Genomic DNA, 24,146 nt, shown 5'->3' with positions numbered 1-24,146 from the left:
AAAAAACTAGATTTCTTCCCTTTTCATTGTCGTCCTCTGGATTGCCTCCAGATAATACTGACTGTAAACTAGTATCACATAATATAAATTGTGCCAGTCCATACTACAGCTATGGATGTCCTACATTAGAGAAAGAAAATGAAATAAAATATTTAGGTGTTGGATGTACATTTACGGTGGAGCTCGCACATTTCATACATCTGTTCAAAACTTAGAAAATTAATTTATAAATTCGTTCAATTAAGGAATGTCCTTCCTATCTATCAATTAAGAATGGTATTCTTGGCACTGATACAGTCAATTATCTGCTATGGTATTGTATCCTGGGGAAGTTGTGGGAGTTCAATTTTGCAACCTCTCATAATTCTTTATAAAAGAATAATAAAAATATGTTTAAAGAGACCCATAAGATATCCAACCGAAGTATTGTATAGAGAATTTGGCGTTTTTTAGTGTCGATACCCTATTTAAAATAAATCTTTTGAAGTTTGTGTATTTAAGACGTTCAGAGTTTCCAGTTATGGATGAACATGTATATTCCACTCGTCGAAATCTTGCTAATAAATTAAAAGAGCCCTTCACAAGAAGTAGAGTGGCCTCCTTACATGCTTTTGCTAAGGGACCACGACTTTTCAATAAACTGCAATCAGATATATCAGATGCACCCAGTTACAATTTGTTTAAGAATAGACTTAATCGCTTCTATGAAGAATTCGTTTAATAGAGGTGTAATATTATTTACATTTTTTTGCTGTCTTCATTCAAATGTAATTTACTGTTAAAGATTCGTAATCCCATCTTGTGAAAAGCACACTGATTATTGTATAAAATTTACTTTATTGTTTGATACCTCAAAATTGCTATTGTATTATAATTAAGTTGACTCAACTAGAGAGCGAGACATCCCTCAACGCAGGTTTAGCCTAAAGAGGGATGCACTGTGGTTTTTTCTGTTACATGCTTAATATTATTATCTACGTTCAATTATTATGCTTAAGGTATGCATTTGTATTACCAATTGTAATGTTCAACCATTATGTTTAATGTATGTATTTGTATTACCAATTATTGTAAAAATGCAGTGAAATAAACGAATTATTATTATTATTATAATGACTATGATTAGTGATTATAATGACTAGTATTTGATCAACTTTGGTTTTGCTATCCTTGTCTATCATTCGACAAAGCCCGTGGTACTATCCGTTTCTAGGTCCATAACGATGACAATGATTTTTTTGACGGTGTAGAAATATGATTAATCAATGCAGAGAATCGGCATCGCTATTTTTCTATCTTTATCCACTGCCATTATAACGTGGATCTCACTATAGTATAGTCGGTATTGAAGAATCGATAAAGGTATCGTTGTTGGACGTGCTGAAACTTCATTCAAGAACTCAACGAAATCTTGATTAAGAATCAACCAGACAATGTAATTAGACAAGTAAATAAGTTCGGTTTTATAAACATTTCTTCAAGATTATTGGGTGGTATATTGATTATTATTAAGGGTGATAATGATCAATTTATCGTTGACAACTTCCAAAAAGCTGTTGCACCATATGCTTGGACTATTATAATTTATTGTGCTTGCCACTTACGAGTTCCTAAATTTCGTCAAAAAGCAATAATTTGAATCTCTAATCAAATCATAAATCCCACGAGTAATCACACATAATTCTTCATTAAGATGTTATGAGGGGCTCTGTAAAAAATTGATCACTGAAAAGAGATGATAGTTTAAAGACTGGATTAATGAAAATATCACATGAATCTTTTTATTCAACACACACATTTTCAACTTAAAACTATAATACAAACACTGTTTTAAGTTAAATTCTCGCGAAACAAGAATCATTCAATTGAGATTACATTTTCAATAAGTTTTAATTCCTATTCAGTCATTTATCAACTCAATATTAAATGCTTTACGATCGCTTAAAGACTATTTTCATCCAATCTCAAAAATTAAAACATAAAAACTTGGAATAGGAATGGCTTTGTGAACGATTATTTAGGATGAAGATTTCTTTTATTTTAAGAATTCAATTGACTCCCTATTATGAAATATACTTCTATACATTTTTTTCAATATAATATCATAAACATAATGATCATGCTATTTGTACTCGTGTCATGGTTTTGGAATGGTTAAAGACTAGTAAAAATATAGTATTTTGATTGGCAAATTGAGAAGAATAATTATCATATTATGGACTACTAATATCTAGCCATAACTGGAATGCTATTGACTCGTACTCGGATGGTCTGTTTGCTGTCATCTTCCTCTTCAAAGCTCATCTGGGAGTGCACCAAGGTTTGCGAGTTTTTCTTGTTGATTTTTGGAGATCTGTTGAGACGTGGCGACCGAACTATTCGTGGCGCTCTCTTGTTCATTTGCTTCTCGATCCATTTGAGCATAGTGAGCACAGAGTCTGGGTCGGCCAATCGAAAATCAGCGGCAGTTTTGACAGTCGGTGATGAATCAACGCGGAATGTGCAGGCGATTCCTTGTAGGGCCAGCATGGCATCTTCGTTTCCAGCGTAGATGATTCGCACTCGCTCCGACCAATCCACGCCATACATTGTGCGCAGTATGTGTATCGAAGCTCGTCCTTGATCCCATTTCACGGGAGGCTTGGCTTCAATTGCCATGTGAGCCTTATGAGGCTCAAATCCGGCTCTGACAAATATTTCGGATGCTTTCCTCACAATATCGTCTCTCAAGTGAGCCGGTGTCTCGCGGTAATGAAATGTCAGAAGAACACCCTTGTTCTCCACCCAGGCCCCATCATGACACACCTCATCTTGGAGCAGGCGCATCAGCTCACGCAGGTTCTCAGCGTTTTCCGAGGGCACCGGGTGAATGAACTTGGTTCCATCTGGATGTAGGATTTCCAAGCCATGACTGCCTGCATACGTCACATTTTCAATGTTAACCATGTTGCTCACGTTCTCAAGACTACGACCTGAAATGATGGCGATGTTCACATCAGGCATGTTACTTAATCTTGCCAGTACTCTCCTAGTCTCTTGAGACATGACTGCCAGGTCGGGATGTGAGGTGAGAGTAGCGAGAGTGCCATCATAGTCCAGTATAAGGCTGAGTTTACACACGTCGTCAATATGATTGATGAGATAGTTGTCGAAGTCTTCTAGCTTGAGTGGGAGCATTTTGTTAGTGAGCGGGTCGCTCTCTTCGTCCTCCACCAGCGCTCCCATCGATGAGAGGAACGAGTTCATCCAGTAGTTGACGTTGAGCAGCTGTTCGCGGTTGCGCAGCTGCGTCATGCGAAGTTCGCGCTCCTCGAGGGGCATTTGCAGGGCGCGATGCAGAACATCGGCTGCATCGTTGATCTCGTAGGGATTGACGAGCAGAGCCTCGTGCATCATCTCGCCGGCGCCGGCGAAAGGGGAGAGGATCAGCACTCCTGGCTCCTTGATCTGACAGGCGACGTACTCTTTGGCGACGAGATTCATGCCATCACGCAGCGGTGTGACCAGCGCGATGGCCGAGTCACGGTAAAGCGCCGCCAACTGCTCCTGGTTCAAACAGCCATAGATGTAACGGATTGGAGACCAGTTTGGCCTTGAAAATTTTCCATTGATACATTTTTATGTAACATTATATTTATCAGACCTTTCTAGATTACGTAAAATTCATCAGGCGTTTATATCAGCCACATTTCTAAAAACAATATATTATCAGACATCATACAAAGCAAATCATATATATGAGGAAATTCTTGATGTAAGGAAAGAAAAAAATATGATCTGCAACATTTTTATGACCTTTCTTGAAAGATAGCCCAAACCTGTTAACAGTGTAATATCAATACAAAGTTTAACGGAGATATAAATCACACCTAATTAACAATCAACCGTACAAGAAGAGCTTATTCGGATAGGAAGGATAGGAAGATAAGAGGTAGGATTCAAATACAATTACTCCCATACAAATATATTCTTGTAATATTACTTTGTATTTTGACATGGCTTATTGCTATGCGTAGGTAGTGCCAATGTATGCATTTTTTCACTGAATAAATCATTAGAACTACTGAAATTGTCGTCTTAGGTACCAAGTTGAATTATGTAGGCTTATATTAGGTGTAATTTAGCCTAAGCCCATTGCATAGGTTTAGGGTTTGCAAATCAAATAAGACCACCTTGTTAGATAGATTTATGTGTGGACTCTACAACAGAGTATTGAGTTAGTACACTGAATCATTAACATGGAACCCAGGAGATCAAATAGCATGAATGCTATTTGATCTCCTGGGTTCCATGTTAATGATTCAGTGTACTAACTCAATACTCTGTTGTAGAGTCCACACATAAATCTATCTAACAAGGTGGTCTTATTTGATTTGCAAACCCTAAACCTATGCAATGGGCTTAGGCTAAATTACACCTAATATAAGCCTACATAATTCAACTTGGTACCTAAGACGACAATTTCAGTAGTTCTAATGATTTATTCAGTGAAAAAATGCATACATTGGCACTACCTACGCATAGCAATAAGCCATGTCAAAATACAAAGTAATATTACAAGAATATATTTGTATGGGAGTAATTGTATTTGAATCCTACCTCTTATCTTCCTATCCTTCCTATCCGAATAAGCTCTTCTTGTACGGTTGATTGTTAATTAGGTGTGATTTATATCTCCGTTAAACTTTGTATTGATATTACACTGTTAACAGGTTTGGGCTATCTTTCAAGAAAGGTCATAAAAATGTTGCAGATCATATTTTTTTCTTTCCTTACATCAAGAATTTCCTCATATATATGATTTGCTTTGTATGATGTCTGATAATATATTGTTTTTAGAAATGTGGCTGATATAAACGCCTGATGAATTTTACGTAATCTAGAAAGGTCTGATAAATATAATGTTACATAAAAATGTATCAACAAAATTATTTAAATGAACAATTTCTACTTGTTGTCGAAACTGGGTGCTGAAGAATCAAATGAGAAGCGGAGAAAAAATTTAAGTGTAGTGAAGAAGGAAATCTCTAAAAAAGTGACTTTAAATAGCCTCTGTAGAAATCCCTGAATACCGCTGCACTCTAGCAGGCAAAAATGTAACTAATTCAACAGACAGTTTCCTCACAGAACAAAATTCAACATACAGTACTCGCTTATTCACAGCTCTTATCACTTTGAATGAGTTTTGTGATACTAGATTTTTGCTTTGCTCTGGAACTGACCTGAATAGTTTATTGTATGTTCATCAAGATCCCCAAAACATGATACCCCTTTAGGTGGAGCACCCTTTAGTATTCACCTGTACTTACCAACAAAATTCAAAAGAATAGTTATGCTAATGATATTCTGTTCATGCTTGATCAAGACATAATTTCACTAATTTGAATTTCTATTATCATGGTGAATTTCAAGGCCCCTTGAAATTTACCATGATAATTAAAATTCAAATATATTGAAATAATGTATTGATCAAGCATAAACAGAATATCATTAGCATAACTATTCTTTTGAATTTTGTTGGTAAGTACAGGTGAATACTAAAGGGTGCTCCACCTAAAGGGGTATCATGTTTTGGGGATCTTGATGAACATACAATAAACTATTCAGGTCAGTTCCAGAGCAAAGCAAAAATCTAGTATCACAAAACTCATTCAAAGTGATAAGAGCTGTGAATAAGCGAGTACTGTATGTTGAATTTTGTTCTGTGAGGAAACTGTCTGTTGAATTAGTTACATTTTTGCCTGCTAGAGTGCAGCGGTATTCAGGGATTTCTACAGAGGCTATTTAAAGTCACTTTTTTAGAGATTTCCTTCTTCACTACACTTAAATTTTTTCTCCGCTTCTCATTTGATTCTTCAGCACCCAGTTTCGACAACAAGTAGAAATTGTTCATTTAAATAATTTTGTTGATACATTTTTATGTAACATTATATTTATCAGACCTTTCTAGATTACGTAAAATTCATCAGGCGTTTATATCAGCCACATTTCTAAAAACAATATATTATCAGACATCATACAAAGCAAATCATATATATGAGGAAATTCTTGATGTAAGGAAAGAAAAAAATATGATCTGCAACATTTTTATGACCTTTCTTGAAAGATAGCCCAAACCTGTTAACAGTGTAATATCAATACAAAGTTTAACGGAGATATAAATCACACCTAATTAACAATCAACCGTACAAGAAGAGCTTATTCGGATAGGAAGGATAGGAAGATAAGAGGTAGGATTCAAATACAATTACTCCCATACAAATATATTCTTGTAATATTACTTTGTATTTTGACATGGCTTATTGCTATGCGTAGGTAGTGCCAATGTATGCATTTTTTCACTGAATAAATCATTAGAACTACTGAAATTGTCGTCTTAGGTACCAAGTTGAATTATGTAGGCTTATATTAGGTGTAATTTAGCCTAAGCCCATTGCATAGGTTTAGGGTTTGCAAATCAAATAAGACCACCTTGTTAGATAGATTTATGTGTGGACTCTACAACAGAGTATTGAGTAAGTACACTGAATCATTAACATGGAACCCAGGAGATCAAATAGCATGTGAGCATATAGTGGAATTAAAGCATCTTCCTACTCGGAGGGATATGCGGAGGAGAGAAAAGTAGGATACAGCGGCCGCGATGCTGCCATGATTCATGATACAGCAGACAGCGTTCTGTAGTCTTTAGTGAGTGTTCAACATCAACTCCTCATGATAAACATGAGAGAGTTTCATAACTGAAGCACTGCATCGACTGACTCTAATCGTCAACTTGGCAACTTGTGTTTTTTTCTATTCATCACTGTTATTGGCTCCATTTCATCTCCCTCCATTTCTCTGCTCGGCATATTCTTCCAAGTCGGAAGTTGTTTTAATTCTACTATAGTGAGAGTAAATTAAGAGAGTGGAGAGCACAGAAGAAAGTGAGAGTACCATAGTGATAAGCTTCAATTCAGGGTAGGAAGCATGTGAGCTACTTGAGAATATTGCCACTTTCATTTTCTTAATGGGTTTCAAAATATATCAAATCTTGAGATACTTGAAATAAATACTTGTATATCAAATACTTGAAGCAGAATAAGTAAACACACAAGATATCTTATATTGGCAGTGCCAAATATTACATTGATAATATTGTTATAAACTCAAGGTACAATCAATGTCTATTTGTATAGCATAATCTTGTAATTATATTGTACAAATATGTATTTGTGATTTTTGGCAATAAATTCAATTCAATTCAAAAATACTATGGTGTTACCTTTGGTGTAGTCGAGCCTGTCAACGCCGAGAATGACTTTGACCTTGTCGGTGTCCTTAATGAAGACGGGCGCCGTTTCGGCGAGGCGTACGAATCGGTCGAAGGGGATGCCGATGGGCAGAGGCTTGACATGGACGGTGCGGCCTGCCAGCTCGACCAGCATGTTGTTGCGGTCCACTCTGCAGCCCAGGCGTCGGCAGCAGCAGTCGATGAAGTTCAGGCAGTAGTCGCTGATGTGGAAGCCCACAAAGTCGCATGCTGCACAGCAAAACACATAAGAGTTCACGATCTTTTATATTTATTGGCCATGGGCTTTAGCTTGAATTACAATGTTAGTATATCTGTTGGCAATAGGCCATGCATAGCTTGGATATAATGTTGGATATTGGATAACAATGTTGGGATGCTTAGGAGCAAACAATGTGTTGAACATTAAACATTAAATTTGTGCAAATTTTCCCAAAACTGCCTTAAAACCAAATTTGAAGTACCGGTAGTCAACAGACAAGGTATTCCTAGAAACAAAACATAATCCACAATCGGTCCAGACTATCATTATCATATTCATTCTGACTATAATTTAGAAAAAGTATTGCTTAAATTCAATTCTTATAGAATATTGAGCAGTATTTGACGAATGCCAAGGTTTGTGGGTATGTAGTAGGTAAGGCACAATAAAAGAATATGGTCAGGATTTTGACAGTAAACAAGAAGAAGAAAAATACCAGTACTACAAGAACTCATTGAATAAATAATATTTTAAGCTTGAAATAATATACAAGTCATCAAAATTGAATATATATTATCAAATAATATTGTACCTATAAAATTGAACGTATACAAATCTGAAGAATCATTCAATCAATCGATTTATAGAATTGGGAATTTTCATCATTTATCACCGAGAGTTGTGTTGATAAATTTAAAGGAGTTATGGTGTATGTATAACAAAAGTAATTAGTGAACTGAGTAAACTACAGTTGTGCTCTATAGATTAAAATGTTCTAGGATTACACGAAAGCGATTTTTACTATTGTCAGTAGGCTATTACAGACTATTTTTTCAAATTTTCATAATCTTACTATTTAAATCCTCACTGCATTCGAATGAATTTTATATTCTCCATCTCTCAATAATAAAATTACCTAAGATTCCTTGAAGTATTTCATCATCCCATGGAAACAATCGCATAATATCCCACGATGGGAATGGAATGTGGAGGAAAAATCCCAGCTTACAGCGCAAATTTTCTTCTTCAACCGCCTGAAATCATAGAGCATACAGTAGAAGACAATTCAATATTGAAAAGTGTTAGTGATTGATCCATATATTCCATTTAATTTTTTCTCGAAGAATTTTTTTAAGTATGATCCTATTCATTTGTACAGTATACCTATGTATCTTGTACAGTATGTACTGCACATTGAAATAATATACAGCTTTTGAGCTTTGCAAGCTGAATTACTAGAATATTTTACAGGTATTCTTTCTTCATTTCCTATCCTATTGCTCATGCCCATGTGAGGAACCTTCTTTAGGTTTTGTATATGTATATTGTTTGTACTTTCTAAGAAGAAGAATAAAGATAATTTCAATTTCAATTTGTCTGTATCCCTGTTTTTACATGTATTATTGAGTTTTGTTCACATATCTAGCCTATATCTTACATATGAATAGGTAAAAGAGTTACAGAAATTTTGAAAAGATAAGAAAAAGAAATATTTTTCCTTTATTTCCCTCCACAGTATTTTCTCCCTCATAATTTTTATTTCTTTCATTATGTCCCACTTCCCGCTTCGCTTCTTTTTTTTCTGTATACCGGTACTCGTTTTCATGTGTAGGCTACAGTACAGTAATTATTATTATATTCTTTATTATATTTTCATTTATTAAAAGTTATTTCACTCCAACTGGTTTCACCTTTCAGCTTTCATAAAAACAGGTAGGCTACTAGCCTATGTGCCACAATTTGTTGACATAAATAAATAAAAACATCTATCTCATTACATACATGTAACTGAGGATACTCAATAAATTTGACTTACCTGTCGCACACTAGTAGCAACTGTGAAAAGCTGGTAATCATGGATCCAGATGACAGGAGCCACATTGTCTTTGCCTTCTGCATCAAGTTCAGCAACTATTTTTCTCAAAGCTGCTATTGTGCATCTTGCAAACTCTTCGTTTACTCGCAGGTAGGCCTTTAATAAAAATTCAATAAGGGATGAATGTAAATTCATTTGACAATACAAGATAGTTTATTAGGTTGGTACTGATATCTCTCTATTTTTATAATAGGCCAATATGGTATAGCCGAAAAGCCTCCATCGAAGGTCAAAGTATAAGTGCTGATCTGGATTTGGTAATTTAGTATGGAATATTTAAGCAGCTTCTCAATTTCACTTTTCAAATCCCAATGTTTCAATAAACACCACTAGTAATAGCCGATTGTGATTTTATAAATTTTACATTTTTCCAAACAATTATTCAACAATTTGGCTCATCTCTAATAACTTCTGAAGGCTACGGTACAAAGTTGAGTAATCCTAATGAATTATGATATAACTGGTAAATGAATAGAGACTTGTCAAATCGATAGACTTATTCATATAATCATACTTCATAATAACTTAGAAAGTATACATTTTGTACATCTTAGGTCTCTAAGAATAGTACATTTCAGTGACAGACTACCTATAGTGAGGTCCACTTTATAATGTCACTGGATAAAGATAGGATATTGCTGTAAAGATTAGGATACTGCTGTAAAGATTACACAATAAATAAGCTCCTCCTTGATAATAGAGTAATTCCATCTTCTTTCACTTTTCTCCATCCTAGGGCCATATGCAATGCATGGGCCTAATCTACGTGTAACGCTAAACCACGTTCACTTGTAGATATGGTTGCATTTATAATAATTTGCTTCATACGGGGTTTGAACGAACAGTTGGTATCTCTCCGTTTAAACCAAGTCAAACAGCTGAAGCCCATTCCTATATTCCTATTTTCTAAAATTGTACAGAACAATCAATAGAAAAATAGTAGAATTAGGGAAATATAGTAGATTAAAAACGATTTTTTTATTGCGGATGATGCCCACATGAGCCCTTTACTTGTGCGTGGGTGATGAATAAATGAGTGATGAATTAGTGAATAATGTAAATAATGAGTAACGAGTTGAATACTTGAATATTTTAGGAAATAATGTGTTATTTGTTGAACGAACCTGACTGGAAAGCAGTCCGGACGTGGGAGCCTTGTCGGCAGGGTCGGCCTCAGGGATGGGCGTGCCTGGCTCGATGTCGTGCAGCCCGGACCACCCGATCCACAGGCCCTTGCACTCGATCACCACCGGAGCCACCGCTGTCACCAAACCACCAGCGCTAACCAAACAAATACAATCAAATATTGTATGTTTTACTGTTTTTCTTAACATTATTTTCAACCTATCTATCAAACAACCATAATGTGTGAGTAAAATGTTTTCTTTTATGTAATACCATAATAGGCTACAAGGCTCAAGTACTTTAAGGCTACAGAAAATATGAGATAACCCAAAGGCGTTTGTGTTTATAATTGCACAGTGTATGTCAAGCCGATTATTATCAATTATAGTCGACTATTGTTGATTATTTCTGTCTTGAACGGGTGAGTGTACGCGCGTCACAGTTGTATGTCTATGAGATACTATACCAACATCACATTATAGCTCCACGAAAAATAGCTACGTGGACTTTATATAGGCTTGAACTAACAATGTATTTTGGAGCATATACCCCTATCTTCATTATCTACAAAAATAAAAAATCCAAGTACCCTTTTTAAATATTCACTCACAACATGTTCCAACATTAATGTCATTTTCACTTGAAAATAAAGAGTGAAAATTAATAACGATTAAAAATTTCAAGTGAAACATGTTGTGAGTAAAAATTTTCAAAATAGTTACTTAAAAGTTTTATTTCTTGATAATTAAGAGTACCCCTAAACCAAAAATGCAACCCCCTATCTTCGTTTGCTATTTTTTCTCTATGGTAATAGGTACTAATAATATAATGTTACATGCATTCCTGATTTTATTTATTTGCTCGACTTAAAACTGCGTTACTCAGCAATCATCTATACCACTGGTGCGATTCTATCAAAGTAAAAAATAAAAAACTATTTTTTCCTGTAATTAACGCTATTGAGTTTGAATAGTTGATAGTAGTTACCTCTGCTTGCGCTCCAGTTGGCCGTTCTCCTTCCTATTTAGAACGAATGGCAGCCGGTTCGACACCACTATTAGCGGTGCTGACATATCCTTTATTGAATCCATCTTGCGACGCACTAAAAATAGAAACGAAACAAAATGCATTCTTAGAAGCTCCGTAGCACCATATTTTAGACTTGCAACCATTGTTCTGCTGAGCAACTGCTTACAATATTTGAAATGACACCCTTATCCACCAAATATATAATATAAATACCTCAACTTATCACCGGTAGACAAGGCCTACTTTATTTTTGGAACGCCATGCAGGCTGTTGAGTTTTGTATGAGATGTCGTTATCAAATATACATACCGGTACATAAGGGGAACCAGAAAAAAAATTGTGTTGCACATGTCAATATGAAAAAGGCTACCATAGGCCTAGTTAATATTTATGGGCGTTATTAAATACACGGCTGATATATTATAATTGGAGATTGTAATCTTTTGTGTAGCTACTCAACAGTTGGTTCTATTAATACCAGAACTAATATAAATGTCAATTATCAATATATAAAATATCATCAATATATTATTATTGATATCATCAATTTTATTATTATAAATTCGAATTTCCCTCAATTCTCAAATAGGCCTACCATAATAAAAAAATACCTTGTGTGAATGTACTATTGTAGCTTACGGTACAGCATTATTTTTGGATTATAAACTATAGCCTATACATTCCAATTCAATTAAATAGTTTCATCGTATCCCATAGTAGCCCACATATTTGCATTCGTATATTTACAACCGTATACAGTGAATCGTTTATTTAATATAGTCATTCACTCTCAGACAAAAGGAATAGAAATGGAAAGATGTTGAATATATTTCGACTAATATCTCCCGGTACTTTTCAAATCCAATGATTTTTCCTCCTCTACTAAACACAATACTGTAGTTGATTTCAGGTACTATAACACCTTTATGAAATCATATAAACATTGAGGTAAGAGCAATCAACTTTTTATCTCCACAGGCCCAAAGAGTCATATAATAATAATAAATATAATAAGCAACAAGTTGACACATGAAAATTGTATGCACCCATTCTTAGGACAGGTTATAGAATTATGAATTCTTTCTCGACACTATATTCGTCTCCTTAAAAGGAATAGGCGTCAAAAGTAGCCAGCGGACTGCAGCTTCTGCTCTAGTGTTTATTCCTGGAATCTATAGATAGGACTCAGCGAGAGGAGAAAACAGCCCGAAATACGTCTTCGTCTACTTCGAATGTGTGGATAAAATAAAACGAGAGCAAGCGTTGTAATTGAATAGTTTCATCAGTTTCTTAATTTTTTTAACAAATACGGTAATACGGTACCGTAGGCCTACTGTAATGAGAAACTACTAAAATGATCCTCCATAATTATTAAAATTCCACTTCATTCTGCTGTTTGATTACTCATTAGGATGTATTCATCCTATTCATTTTCACTGGCTTGATATGTTTTTTTCATACACTCACATAAAGAAGCTTGATATGTCTATCATCATGAAATTATTAGTAAAAATAAAATAATATGCAATCAATTGATTTATTGGAGTTCAGAGATTATAACGCCAACAACTAACCAATACAATGGAATAAACATAACTCAGCAAGTTTTTACTCACTCATCGTATCCCAATAAAATAAGTCAGTCAAGCACTTCTTATCTCATGGGGGATTTTTAAAATATTATTGAAATCATGTTAAAAATAATCCTGTACGGTTTCTATTGTTTTCCATTATTGATGAAGCTGTTCACAAAACTCTAAAACGCTTCAAGAAATCCGGAAAATTGTTGAATTTTCATCTTTGCATTTATCCAGTTTTCATTGATAGGCTACTTCTCTCACAACAATTATTTATTTTATACAATCACGTCCATTCTGTAGTAGGCCTATGCACTGGCGGAAGATCAACGTTATCAGAGATGTTTGACCTATTATTTATTTTTTTCGCGCTATCTGAATAGACTAATAGAGACTTTTCTTGGTGAACCGAAATCAGTCCGGTAGCTATTAAAATGGTCTCACAGAGATTATGACACCAGGAAGAGCTTGTGAAACCAGGCTAAAACGAAGTTCTACTAGTTTACTCTCTTGATAAATAAGGCAACAAAAGTGTGTGAAAGAATAATAGAAAATATCAGTTTGGCCAAAGGTCGTGTGACGAAAATTTGTGGGCGTTTTCTGATCTGATACTAGCCAATCATATTCCTTCACGGAGTCTGCTAATCATTGTATTTCAGAGTTATACAGATTCGAATCTTCATTCAGCGGTCAAAACAAAACAATAAAATAAATTGTTGTTTATATATGCATATAGTTCAATAGCCTATGCACACATGTGGGGGTCCTATACAAATGCATTATCTAATCAATAATAGTGCTGCATTCACGATTATAAAACTATTTTGGAAACAATATTGATATAGATATTGGAAAATATGTTTTGATCATTCCAGAGCAAATTGTTGATTTGTTTTTTTTTCAGTAAATATCTAACAACTTTAAATATTATGTACGGCTGGCTGACGGCTTCGGCTGAGCCTAAAGAACTTTTTATTTCCAATTGAGGTATCATTTGAATGATTTTTTCATTTTATCTTTCTTGTATTATTTGAATTGTATCAATGATGTTCTATTTTTTCTATATTGTATTATAATTTATATTCTATAAATATTATAACGGTATTCTCTTCTGCTATTCTCAATAAAAAGTAGGCCTATATAAGGCCCTGGCTACTGTCTTGTTATTTTCAGCGTTAACCAGTTTTCTCCTGTAGTCTCGCAATTTTTAAAGTGGAATATCATTGTAAAAGTAAAATAATGAGGTATGAAATTTGAATTTGAAGTTCAGAATAACTATAAAACTGCTGAGTAGTTATACAAAATGGAACAGACTGACAAGTAATCGCAAAGAATCTTCATAGAATAGAAAAATCTTCTTCTTATAGGTAATAGAAAAGCAATTATATTGATACATATTTTTGTGCTAGGTACTATAGATAGGAATAAGTTTTAAATTTATGATATAAAATCAATTTCAGAATACGAAATCTATCTTATTGAAGAGGAGTTCCATAAAATCTAAAAAATTATTTTTCTTTATTCCACCATAAGTGGAATTAAAGTACATTTGCTGTGTACCGTACAAATAAAAATCAATTTTTTATGAAACTTTCAATGGAGATACTGTTATCTTCTTGATCTACTTGTATCATTTCCATGATGAATTATAAGAAAATTAGTGCCAGTTACCGGTCATTTATAATTCTTTTTTATTTTAAAAATTATTTGTTGGTCAAAATCAAATCAAACAGGTATACGAGAAAAATGAAACCTCAAGATAAAGTCCAGTGAAAAATGAACGATGTACAGTATGGTACCGCAGTATGTGACTAATTATTTATTTTCCAATAGTTAGAACATCGAGGGAAAACAAAAAAGGTATATGATGTGAAATAACTGTTCTAAGTGGAGAATGATGATAGTTCATAAAATAGTATTAGCTGAGTAGGTACCCTTATAAATTTTCCACTTAGCTGAAACATGTCGTGACAAAATAATTTGAAAGGGTACTCAGATTCATATTTATATTTATATTAAAAGTAGCCCTAAAGAAAAAAACAATAGTATTAGCACCTGTTCCCTGTAGCCACTACAAAAAATGTAAGTGCATGTTGTATAATTTGATTATGTGAAACGTTTACGTGATTCAGAGTTTAGAGAAATCCACTCACTTGACATGATTTGCAGATGTCTAGATTAAACAGAATATTTTGTATGTTGACTTGGAATCTTGCTCAGATGATGAGCCCTTTTTCAGTTGTACTAAAGCCGTTCGGTGGCAGACTAGGAAATGAGTGAGGCTGCTCGGTTGATGGGCTGCAGTACTTTGGTCAGCTTACAACTCCAATCACGCGAAGCCTCACAATCATCGAATGTCGCCAGGCTGAACGATTCGTGTCTCGGCATCTCCACCCGGCTATAAATCTATACACTTGTGCATTTCATCTCGCTACGAAAAACCCGTCAAGCATTGGGGGTCATTGAATTTGGATTGTTCTAGCTATTATGAACGACGATCACTTTGCAATAAATTATGTTGGAAGTAGCGCCCAATGAATTTATTTACCCAAAATTTCCTATAAACCTGATACATAAATTTATTTATTTCAGGAACCTGAGAAATCTTATAAAATAGCATATTAATATTTTTACTTTATTGTTGTGCATCCGAGAAATATATTTGATGATTATTTACCTACAAGGTTCTGCACTGTAACAAACTCAGTTATACACGTTAGTTGTAAGTGGTAGTTAAGTGCGTACTGGTATTAAGGTACCGTACCGTACTTATCCAGTAGTATTGTACCTATGTAAAGTTTATCTTCAAATCTCTCCTCTATTCAACTTATTTTCTCTCAAGTTCTATGATCTTGAATAATAGGAAAACATTGAATTTATTTTGGTTGTTAATATAAAAAAGTAGGTATTAGATTCTAGCCAATTATTGTGACTTTTGTTTGAAGATGAATGCTTGGTTATCCGAATTTGACAAATCCCTTATAATATCCTCACAAAAAATGAATACCCCTATCATAGTTCTCAAAGTTAAAGATGTTTGTTACCTATTGTCCACGAATAATAATGACAAAATTCCAACTTTTTATCTAAAAAGAACTCCAGCTTGTGATTTATTCCACACATGTATGATATTATTTGTAGGTAGTCGATGGTAAAAATTTCTCATTGATAAGTGAAGTGAAATATACCAGTAGACCTACGACTATACGGTTTATGATAACTTACCGGTCCCGTATGTGAGTTATTGTATGTAGTGAGCCTGTATGACACTTATCCAATACACGGAATCTATTTTATACAGTATTATTTTAAACAATATTATATTGTGTGTGATATATGAGTACGTATATATTACATGAGTATATAAGAGTCAATAAATATAAGCTGACTTTTCTAATAGAACTTTCTAGCAGATTTTTCTCATGAATTACGGTACAGTAAAATAATGTAAATACCAGTACCGGTATTATATTACTGATTCATAGCGTATAGCTTACTTTCATAAATTTGATAGTAATTCATTAAAAATTCACCTTTTTTCGTCAGACTTATTAAGATTGGCTCGAGAAGCGAAAAATATGTCAAATGATTAATGGGGGAATATTGAACTTTTATTAATATTATGAGAATTAAATATTAAGCATAACAGAACTGGGAGAGACTTACAATAGCATTCAATTCAATAACATTTATTTTATGACAATCCAAATAAATAATGAACTAGCAAAAACAATAGTGACTCGAATCAAACTCATTAACCTACATTCGGGAATATTCGTGAAGATCAATCATGTTTATTTTGTGATCTATTCATACATAGGTTGTGATCGCAGTGTGTACTGTGGGGGCATATATATACGTGCAAACAGTCATATACGGTACCCTATTTGGGAGGTGGGATAATCTGGTAATCAACTCAAATTCCAATTACATAATGCATATAGTTCAATACTAATACGTAGTTTGTGCCAATCGTCATAATAAGGTCTTCTACGTATATTTACCAATGCCTAATACAGAGCACATATTCAATAATATGGTATCACGCATTGTATTAGCTGATTGACATAATTTTTTAATTGATAAAAAAACTTCATTAATATGAATCAAATATTCATTATGTGAAATGAGTATATTCATATTTTAGAGGGTTGAGAGCATATCAGTCATAAAAATCATTTTCTTGTAGGTACAAATGTTGTGAAGGGAAAAGTTGTTGTATTGACTATAAAATTTATTCTCGTTTCCTTCTAACCATTAAATATAAATAAATAACCAGTAGGCTATCAGTAAATGCAGGGTCTGGCATTTATTTGAAATAGAAACTCAAATTAGTGAAATATCTAACGTCTAATATTAGTATGTTTAATGAAACACAAAATGAATTTAGGTGATAAATTTCGGCGATAATTTATAGCTACCTATTATTTTTAGATCTGATGTGAAGTTCATGTTCTTCTAAATTCTAGAATTTACCTTGAATATTATTGGGATGGTTATTGATAATAATTTAATCATCCAACTATTTTATGAGGGTTCAAGTTGAATAATAACAAGAGTGCGATTCTGTGTGATTAACAATTTTTTCGTGAAGCATTGACTGAATTGAAAAAATACATAAGCCTATATAAAATTTATTGATCAAAAAAGTATAATCGAACTAGCCTCAATTTAGACATATAACTGGAATAATATTACAGAATCACTAACAATTTGTTGCAATCTCTCTCACAATCATAATTTATTGTCATTGGGACTGTGCGAATAATAGCATTATCTAGTCAGAATACAGCAACTGAATAGAAGTGGGAGACTTTTATTTGAACGAAATGCAGATCAACTAGCTATCACGTGTTTTCTTTGGCTTAGCATCAAAATTGACACTGAATACATAATTAAATGATCCCAGTAGGGGAGAGATGTGATATCAGATTCTGTTCTTCATCTATAATTCTTTCAAAGCATTAACAAGCCTTTCTTAGAGTAGAGGAATTTACACTATAACGTGAGACCACGAGTCTAGAGTCTACCACTTTACAATCACCCACAAGCGCAACATTTCAGATGCCGGTATAATTGATAACTCGAAGAAAATTGAAACGGTACGTATTATATTTTTATATTGAAATTGAAACGATATAATGATTATAGATGTAAATGAAAAAGTGTATGAAGAGGCATCTCAAATGATTCCATGCCATTTAATAGAGCTTTGCCAACAAAATAAGTGTAATAATGACAATAATTATTGATACTGATACCCATGTGAGTCAGATCCATATGTAGACCATGCCAGACCCGCCTACATTGATGTCTTATTCATTGGAAATAGTAGTAGAAAAATACCTTATCAATATAGGATCTTGAAAAAGATCTTGCTAAAATAGTAGGTCTAGGTCTATGCCTGATGAACAGCCGGAATTAATTTCAGTAAACTTATATCATTCATGATAATTTTAGCATCAAATCAATTTTTTATGATTAAATAGTTGGGTGAGTGGAGGTTTTACATGTATGGTTTATAAATTGGCGCTATCAGTTTGATTGATATTGTTTAGCACACCCGGAAATAATTAAACAATTTTCACACTATCATACGAAGTATTTGACCTATTAAATTTTATCAATCTATTCAAATGAGAATAGTTTTCTGATTCTAAACAGCACTATGTCGAAATTTAGTTCAGTAATTTTATATATTCCAAGTTTAAATCATGTTTACCATTAAAATATAAAGCTCACGACTGTAATTATGTCAATACCTACTATATTACTAAATAGTAGTAGGTATTGGTTAGGTACGTAGCCTATATAATAATACCGGTACCGTAACTGATTTATGTGGGAAATTCAATCTCATATTTGTAATTCGGAAACCTTATACAAATGTCTTCACTTATCCTTAACATTGGTATAAATTTATTAACTTGGACATTGATGGAAAAGCCACATCTGAAGTAAACTAAAGACAATATGTCTCAAGATCAGATCTTGGAAGAGAGAAAAATAATCAAAAACAATTGATTAACCTCTCTGATAATAGAATAAATATTTGAATATGTAAATAAATAATTGTTCTATTATTGATTGACCCTCACTAGTAAAACTTTCATAGATTGAACTATGAATATTGGGCTACTATTTAATAACATTAAATTAGAGACTCGTCACTTCTCTTTTTTCTTATGTGATTCCTTTCATGAGCCTATAATCGAGTGCAAAAAATATCAGTCATTTTGATTATTTTCAATAAAGTACGGATTGATTTTCCAAACATCTATCAACGAGGCAGAAATATCTATATCGGTTAGAAGTGAGTTATGAATTTTTAAAATTTTAAAACCACTTCGCTTATATGGGCTACTTGATTCAAATAAAAACAATATAAAAAATGACCTATGGTCGAAACTAGTCGTTGAAATATTCTAAAGTTCTTAATAAAAGGGTACTAAAATTCCCTGTCTTTATTTAAAAATGTTTTGTTTACTTTTTTCTTCCATTCACTTACTCATCACTTTTCTTTTCAGGAAGACTTTTTGTGAAGACATTTTTGCTTTTCTTTTAATATATTTCATTTTATTGCACTAAATCATCCATTGTTCATTTGATAATGTGTAAAGAAAGCAAATATGGAATGTCATATTCCTTGTGCTCTCAGATGTATTTTTGAATAATAAATAAATAAATATGAACCAAGCATGAGAAGTAACCTGTTAGAAAATCTTTATTTTGATGAATTTCTATGCAAGTGCATCGACTAATTTTATGAGTTATAATTGATATTATATAATCGTTATGTGGGAAGAGAAATTGACAATAAAAATGAATTGTTGATTAATGAAAAAATGTTTGCAATAATTAAGAGACAGGCCTACCTGCTGTCGCGTCTGGCTGCTAGTGGAAACTGATAGGATAGTGCGCTAGCTGCTAATATGACTGATCGAACACTTCGTGATCACTCATACTCTAGCTTAGTTATGAATATTTTTTCGGTGCATAAGTCACGGCCTAGGTCAGCTTATCTATGAACGCGTTTTTTGTCTTCTTCATTTCAACGCTATTCGTATTATTTGTTTGTTATCCGTTATTTTTATTACTTTGTTTCACACATGGACCGGTCAACACAGCTCTTCCACCGGAAAATCCACCAACCCACTGCACTTTCTTTCTCGTTTACTTTTATCTAACGCTTTCTCTCACTTTTGAGCAATTTTTCCATTCATTATTCTTCACCTACTTACTTTATCTCTTCATTTCCCCGACGCATCATAATATAAGTTTAATAATAAATGAATAACATAGAAATAAAAAAATGATTAGCCTATAATTTATTGATGATTAGCTATATTAGAATTCTTATTCTTCAACAGAATGTTTTTTCTCTAGGCAATATTTTATTCCATTAAGTTGTCGATGTGCAATGGTTCTTTTGCTACTTGATACGAATATCATCTAAGATCCAGAACACTATCAAGGAAAATTGAATTAAACTACAAATTTATGAAAATGTTATAAAGCCACTTGTGTAGTATGGGGCATAAAAATGGGTTTTGAAAAAGAAAGATGGAGACCTACTGAGTATAAGGAAACGGAAGATTCTGAGAAGAATATACGGTCCAGTATGTATTGATGGAGAATGGAGACTTCGTTCGAATCAAGGGCTGCGTGACCTGTACAGAAAACCACCTATTGTACATGAGATAAAAGTGAGACGCTTGAGCTGGTTAGGTCATGTAGAAAGAATGAGCGATTCAAGAGCCGTTAATAGAGTCTTCAGAGAAAACCCAGGTGGAAGAAGGCTGAAAGGACGTTCACGCAAGCGCTGGCTGGAGGATTTAGAATATGATATTCGGAAAATAGGCGTTAGGGGATGGAGACGCAAGGCTGCCGACAGAGAGGAGTGGAGAGACATTCTAGAGGAGGCCGAGGCCCTGGATGGGCTGTAGCGCCATGGAGTAAGTAAGTAAGTATACAAATATCATCATGTACGTTAAATACTTCTCTAGGAGAGCTCATGGAACCTGAATAGGCCTACATGTTAACTTAGTTTCCAGGTTAAATGGTTTTGTCAAACTATCCTACACTGTAAGCAAAAAGAGAAATCGAAAAGGAGACATCAATAGTGTTCATTGGAAACTTGAGCGAGGGGTTTTTACCTACGCTTAAGGGGTTCACTTGGCAGACATTCGGTAGCTTTATCATAATATTCGGTGGGGGAAAATGTATGAACAAATAGAATATCATGATAATAAGGATGAATATTAGAAAGAATATGTTGAGATTTATATAGGAGATATGATCATCCATCTATAATGCGAATTTAGGAGAGCCTGCGAAGCTTCTGCACCAATGTATAGAACAGCCACCTGCTCACTCTATGCTTGGAGGCGGCAACGATAAACCCCTCAATGTCAGAAATCTTGACTGGAATATTGCGCTGAAACCAATGAGCTACATGCAAAAAGTTTCCTATTTGAGTAGCGTTATTCAACCGGGGAAATTGAATGTTGGTATGCTATGCAATCTGTTTCTGGTTGGGTATAATTATGTTATTGGATTTCGGTGAAAGTAGAGTTGCTTTCTTAATAAAGACGGAAATATAAAAAAACAATTATTTTATAGTCAGAACTAGGAATTCCTGGAAGAGTAGGTGTGTTGAATATCTGTGATTTTTGAAGAGCAGCGTTTTGATAAGAAGCACAAAAATATTAAATCTGGTGGCTCAAAAGACACTTGTACATAACTCATGTTCAAAGTAACAAATAATGTAATCTATATAAGGTTTTAAATTTAATTCGCATTATATTTAAAAATCAGTTTGAATTTCAAACTGTTCAAATCACTGTTCAAACTTTCAAATCAATTTAAACTGTTTATTCATGAATGAAAAAAGAGTATGGAGCACCAACTTATATTATACATTCTATTGTATAAATAAAAAATTAATGTTTTTCAGATTCCTGTTTCTTGAAAAATCATACCATATCCTGTACTTGTACCGGTACCACATAAAGAAGCTCCCTACACATTGAATGTAGATAATACGCGGCGGATTCTATTTTAATAATTTTTTTTAAATAGTCTGATGGGAGTTAATAGCTTTCATTTGAATATCAACAAATACAATCAACAAAATGACAGATTATGATTATCGAAATGAGGCTTACCTTTGAGTAGATGGTAATTTCTAGAATTACTTTTCAGCATTTTCTAGAAGAAGAGGGAAATAAAATTGAATAAACTATGAATCTTCAGGCTTTGACAGTAGACTTTCAAATGCACAATGGTTAATTCAAAAAGAAACACAAAAAATGCAGTTTAGCTAGAAATTTTACACTTTTTTCTCCCCAGATTCAAGATAAATTTAGGTAGTTTCTAAGCAATATCCTTTTCCTCCGATGTTAACCATATGCCCAATAATATTTTCCAGTACCGTGTTGGTGTTATTATAGGAAAGAAAGAAAACAATCAACAATAATAATATTATTCTGCAGATAATATCTTGACTATTAGGGGCGAGTCTATTTCGATGAAGGCTATTTATAACTCAATATTTACTCACTTTTGAATAAGGTTCAGGTGAATGACTCAAATACTGACTGCTCTTTATACACACATTCGCAGTACATATAAATAGTTTTATCATTGAACTATGCTCAAGCAGACAAGATACTGTGTACTCTAACTTTCAATTACTATTTCTCGACTAATCGGGAATGTTGCTTTACTAACAAACACAATCTCTATTGAGGATCACAGACCAGAGACGAGACACAGAATTGAACTGGGTTTAATGAGTGAGCAATGTTTACGTTGTCTATGAATTATCAGAATAAATTCCATGCTTATATAAATTCGAATTACTTAAACAGAGGAGATTCAAGCACTGATGGAATTAGGCTACACGCGCGTGTCGCAGTGGGCTATAGAACGTGACCCAAACACGTTGAGTTTATTAACAAAGTATTTCCCATGTAAGATGTAACATTGATCCATCCATTTCGAACACAAGTGACCAATAATTTTTATAAGTGATTGAATTGACGAAGTTCTAGCAAATCTCCAACAAGGTAAGTGGGATAATTGCAATCTCTTCTGAGATTAGGTGTTTCAAAAGAATTATATTTAAATTAAAAATGTACAAAATATTCAAATGCTCAGCATTTTATTTTTCAGGTCAAAAATACCATACTTCATTCACTATCTCTTGTTTCAATAGGTATATACTGTACTTAATGGATTTGAAATTGTGCTCATGTCATAGCAATAAGAAGATAGAACCTAAAGCTTAATTTTTTTGGCTAGCATCGTATAATATGAAAAGACCCCACATACTTATCGGCCAATGTGTCTCCCTCTCAACTATATAGTATTGACCTTTCTATTATTTATGCAAGCTTATTTATCAATTTACATTGAAAATATACACATATATTAAAATTATATATATTAAGTTATCAATTAATTCTATTTATTAGATTTTTATGATATGATAAAGAAATTGAACAAATTTAAGTTGATTTCTTTTCTTATTTGGAACAATTTAATAACCATAGAATTACTGCTCCATGGACGGCAGGTGTAGTACCGGTATGTTATTCTGTTAGTCTAAATATGTTGATTATATCCTTGTAATAATCGCATACTGGTACCGTATACATGAATGTAAAAGAATTAACGTAGGGCAGTTACAAAAAAAAAATACAATGAAAATATGGATGGGACATGGGAGGAGCTTAGTTTGAGTACGGTAGGTATAGCTTATCATTAGTCGTTTTCCAGTATATAACAGCTTGAGAGAGAATGAACGAATCATATTCTTCTAATTAATCTATGTACGGTAACGTATAAGAATGTGGTGAATTTGTTGTAAATTGGTTGGAGAAATGAGAAAGTTACATACAAATTCATCTCAGACTCATCAATCAGATATTATTCAAGCTGAAACACAGAGTGGGAGAAATTGGGTCATTTCTTTATTTTCCGAAATCACCAATTAAAAAATCGAAATGTTATCGGGATTTCGTACTTTGGATCATGCGATAA

General features: G+C 33.5%; 1 protein-coding gene across 1 annotated transcript; it reads right to left on the bottom strand.

Annotated features, from left to right (window-relative positions):
• Nucleotides 1-1,755: 1,755 nt before the first annotated feature.
• LOC111057939 (alpha,alpha-trehalose-phosphate synthase [UDP-forming]) lies at nucleotides 1,756-22,310 on the bottom strand. Its single transcript, XM_039441598.1, has 7 exons — nucleotides 22,268-22,310; nucleotides 11,482-11,596; nucleotides 10,410-10,650; nucleotides 9,310-9,516; nucleotides 8,410-8,527; nucleotides 7,242-7,522; nucleotides 1,756-3,615 (listed from the first exon to the last, which is right to left on the bottom strand). The coding sequence occupies exons 1-7, from the start codon at nucleotides 22,305-22,307 to the stop codon at nucleotides 2,224-2,226; spliced, it is 2,394 nt and encodes a 797-aa protein (XP_039297532.1). The 5' UTR covers nucleotides 22,308-22,310; the 3' UTR covers nucleotides 1,756-2,223.
• Between the last annotated feature and the right edge of the window lie 1,836 nt (nucleotides 22,311-24,146).

This window comes from Nilaparvata lugens, chromosome 1 (genome assembly GCF_014356525.2).
Source record: "Nilaparvata lugens isolate BPH chromosome 1, ASM1435652v1, whole genome shotgun sequence".
In the NCBI taxonomy this organism is placed as follows: Eukaryota; Metazoa; Arthropoda; class Insecta; order Hemiptera; family Delphacidae; genus Nilaparvata; species Nilaparvata lugens.
Note: the sequence above shows the minus strand (reverse complement) of the source record. Positions and strands in the feature narration are given on the sequence as shown.

Bases quoted from the DNA above. Each gene is read 5' to 3' on its own strand.
- LOC111057939 (XM_039441598.1), bottom strand. From the start codon at position 22,307: ATGCTGAAAAGTAATTCTAGAAATTACCATCTACTCAAAG. The intron at 11,597-22,267 runs GTAAGCCTCATT...TTCTATTTTTAG, and splicing joins AAATTACCATCTACTCAAAG to TGCGTCGCAAGATGGATTCA. The intron at 3,616-7,241 runs TGAATTGAATTT...GTTACATAAAAA, and splicing joins ACACCATAGTATTTTTGAAT to TGTATCAATGGAAAATTTTC.